This window comes from Nannospalax galili, unplaced genomic scaffold (genome assembly GCF_000622305.1).
Source record: "Nannospalax galili isolate Female #2095 unplaced genomic scaffold, S.galili_v1.0 scaffold85, whole genome shotgun sequence".
Taxonomy (NCBI): Eukaryota; Metazoa; Chordata; class Mammalia; order Rodentia; family Spalacidae; genus Nannospalax; species Nannospalax galili.
In genome coordinates this window covers 8,984,023-8,987,686 of record NW_008358866.1, presented here as the reverse complement: position 1 = coordinate 8,987,686, position 3,664 = coordinate 8,984,023, and the positions used below count along the sequence as shown (strand labels likewise).

Below are 3,664 nucleotides of genomic sequence, written 5' to 3'. Positions count from 1 at the left end.
TGCCTCCCGAGTGCTGGGATTAAAGGCGTGCACCACCATGCCTGGCTAAAAAAATTTTTTTAAATATGAAACTGTAAGTACAGAAAGACATGAGTTTTTTTGTATGTTATTGAATTTTTGTATATTTTATATATTTTAATCATATTTAGATCTCCCTATCTGGACCCCCTGCCCATAGCCCACCCACAGGATTTCACTCGTTCTGTCATATTTGTTAACCTGTCAAGTCAAGTAGGAGGCTTCAGCCTTAGCAGAAGAACTATTGGCAGCTGATTACTGCTGGATGAGGGAGAGTTGATCTTTATTGGGAATGATGCTAGTTAGGCTGAACAGGCTCCAGCAGATGAACTCACACCCAGAGACAGCTGGGTACACAAATGAAAATACTTTTATAATAATACTTAATGGGGAAGCATATGTCTCAAAACCTAAACTTTTAACTATGTATTTCAAATTCTGAATAGCAAAAAGAGACAGATTACAAAAATTGAGGTATAAAAAAGTTAGGCTAGGCATGGTGGCGCACATCTTTAATCCCAGCACTCCAGAAGCAGAGGCAGGCTGAGGTCAGCCTGGTTTGCAAAACAAGTTTCAGGTCAATTGGGGCTATAGGAAGACCCTGTCTCTAAAAAACAAAAAACGGGCTGGAGAGACGGCTCAGTGGTTAAGAGCACTGGTTGTTCTTGCAGAAGACCTGGGTTCTAATCCCAGCACCCACATGGCAGCTAACAACTATCTGTAACTCCAGTTCCAGGGGATTCAACAGCCTCTTCTGACCTCCGTGGGCATTGCATGACACGGGTGCATTTACCTATATGCAGGCAATACATGCATACACATAAAAATAATAAGATATTTTTTAAAAAACAAAACAGAAAAAGTTAAAATACAATGAAAAAAACCTAAGAAAAACTAGAAATGTATAAGACAAAAGTTTAATGATCTTTAACAGATAAGGAAAAAAATACTACATGTACACAGTTGGCAAAATATAAGGAAATTCTAAAAGAAATTCAAACCATCATAGATATTTGAGAGTGATAGATTGATAGAGAGCCTGATAAGGAGTCCTCTTGGTAAGGTACAAGTGATAAATGAGTGGCAAATAAGAAATGGCAAGACTGATTTGCTCTATTTTTAAAGATTTTGCATACATATACTCCACTGTATTTCAACTTTATTTGTAAAATCAGAAAATCCAACACTTGCCCTGGCTATGCTTTCAGGGAGTATCAGAGGTCATCATAAGTCATAGTGTAGCTAGTATGGGAAGATAGTGCAGGGGAGGAGAGCAGATTCCAGACAGCAAGTATTCATGCACAGTTGCAAACATATACATGAGAGGTGCCATGTCCTGTTTATTCCTGGTAAGATTAAGGTGGTGAGGATTTTTCCATTTTACAGTTTTGTGTTCTGACTATTGCTGAGATACAAAACAGGCATGTAGTCAGATGATGCTGGTGGATCACTGCAGCTTCAGTGATTCCAACCACACTTGCTTCAGATGTCTTCATAATCTTTGGTTCTTTTTTTAAAAAATATTTTATTGGGCCAGGCGTGGTGGTCCACGCCTTTAATCCCAACACTTGGGAGGCAGAGGCAGGCGGATCTCTGTGAGTTCAAGGCCAGCCTGGTCTACATAGTGAGTTCCAGGACAGCTAGGGCTACAGGGAGACCCTGTCTCAAAAAGACCAAAAAAAACCCCAATTTTTAAAAAAATTATTTTTATTTTATGTGTATGAGTATATTGCCTGCATGTGAGTAAGTGCACCTGTGTCATGCAGTGCCTGTGTACCTGAAAAGAGGGCATCAGATCCCCTGGAACTGGTTGTTAGCCACCATGTGGTGTTGGGAATCGAACACAGGTCCTCTTCAAGAACAGCCAGTGCTCTTAACTGCTGAGCCATCTCTTCAGGCCCTTTTTTTTTTTTTTTGTCTTTTTTGAGACAGGATCTCCTTGTAGCCCCAAGTGTCCTGGAACTCACTATGTAGACCAGACTGGCCTCAAACTCACAAAGATCTGCCTGCCTCTGCCTCCCAAGTGCTGGGATTAAAGGCATGCGCCACCACGCATGGCAATCTTTGATTCTTAAAATGCTTAGGGCCCTAAATACTCTTCTCAATCCCAGTTCCCTCTCCTTGCTCAGAATTATTTTTTCAACATTAAACATCTGTAAAAATTAAGTGTTTTTTTTTAATTAAAAAAAAAAAGTGTGTGCATTCTATCTCAAGGATGGTGTGTGCCATGGCATATGTGTGGTCAGAGGACAACTTCATGAAGTCTGTTTTCTCCTTCTACCTTTATGTGGGTTCTTGGTGGCAAGCACCTTTCCAGGTGAGCCATACTGATGGTCCAAAATTAAAATGCTTTAAAAATGCAAAGGTAATACTGTAAATATGCTAACATTATTGTTAGGGAGCCATTTAGATCATAACAAATAGTTACTGATTACATTTCTTTTCTGTAACACTTAAGCCTGAGTAGCAACCTGGAGAGAAACAAAAAGTTTTATCATGTGTAATTTAAGAAATGAGTATATTACATCTATATGGATATGCAGTTATTTCAATTTTTTAAATAAAAGCATTGCTTTACTGGAATTAATGACTTCAATCCTGGTAAATATACCATTTTTAGAAATTTCCAAATTGAAAAATGGGTAATTTTATGATAATTGGAAGATTTTTTTTTTTTTTTTTTTTTTTTCTTTTTGAGACAGGGTCTCCCTATAGCCCCAGCTGTCCTGGAACTCACTATGTAGACCAGGCTGGCCTTGAATTCACAGAGATCCGCCTGCCTCTGCCTCCTGAGTGCTGGGATTAAAGGTGTGCGCTGCCACGCCCAGCCTAGAAGAATTATTAAATATAACATGGAAACACATTATTTGGGGCCTGTGAGATGGCTCAACTAGTAGAGGTGCTTGGGTGCGGACTTGACAAATCTGAGCTTCAATCCTTGAATCCCACAAAGTGGAAGGAGAGAATTGACTACCAGGAGTTACCACACATGCACACAGACACACAATTACATTTTTTCTTTTTTTCTTTTTTTTTTTTTTTTTTTTTTTTTTTTTTTGTCTTTTTGGAGACAGGGTCTCCCTGGAGCCCCAGCTGGTCTGGAACTAGCTATGTAGACCAGGCTGTTCTTAAACTAACAGAGATCGGCCTGCCTCTGCCTCCCGAGTGCTGGGATTAAAAGCATGTACCACCATGCCCAGCTACAATTATATCTTTTAAAATCAAATACATATTTTTATTTTCCTAGGACACTAAAGGACTCAGCAAAAAAAGAAAAATGTATGACGATAAACCATTATCATCTGAGTCATCATCAGAGTCAGATTATATTGAAGAGGTGAGTGAAAGAAATCAAAGCAATTCATTTTAACATTTTATTATAATGTCATTCTGGTTATATGAAAGAGGCAAGTGTGGCAAATTGAAACTCAGCCATTGTCTACATAGTTAAAATAGAGCAATTGCACCTGCTATCCCTCTCCTTTTGTTTTAAACTTATTACTTAGGGTCTGCCAAGGGAGCTGGTTTTCCTGATTCTGGCTCCTTTCTAGGCTGTCCTCTGGCTTCCAGCCTGCCCTGCTCTGCCTCTGTCTATCCTGTTCCTTATCTCTGTGCTCCTTCACATTTTCCATCTTGTTTATACCTG

The 3,664-nt window shown here is 39.3% G+C and overlaps 1 protein-coding gene across 3 annotated transcripts in view; it reads left to right on the top strand.

Moving 5' to 3' along the window:
- Positions 1-3,664, top strand: part of Fam133b (family with sequence similarity 133 member B) — a 37,181-nt gene that overhangs the window by 20,694 nt on the left and 12,823 nt on the right. For all 3 annotated transcript variants that reach the window (XR_001872160.2, XM_017795468.2, XM_017795467.2), the window contains one exon: positions 3,266-3,355. Coding sequence is in view for 2 of the 3 variants with exons in the window: in XM_017795468.2 (XP_017650957.1) it covers positions 3,266-3,355 (90 nt within the window). In the remaining variant the exon portion in view is untranslated. The remainder of the gene's footprint in view (positions 1-3,265; positions 3,356-3,664) is intronic.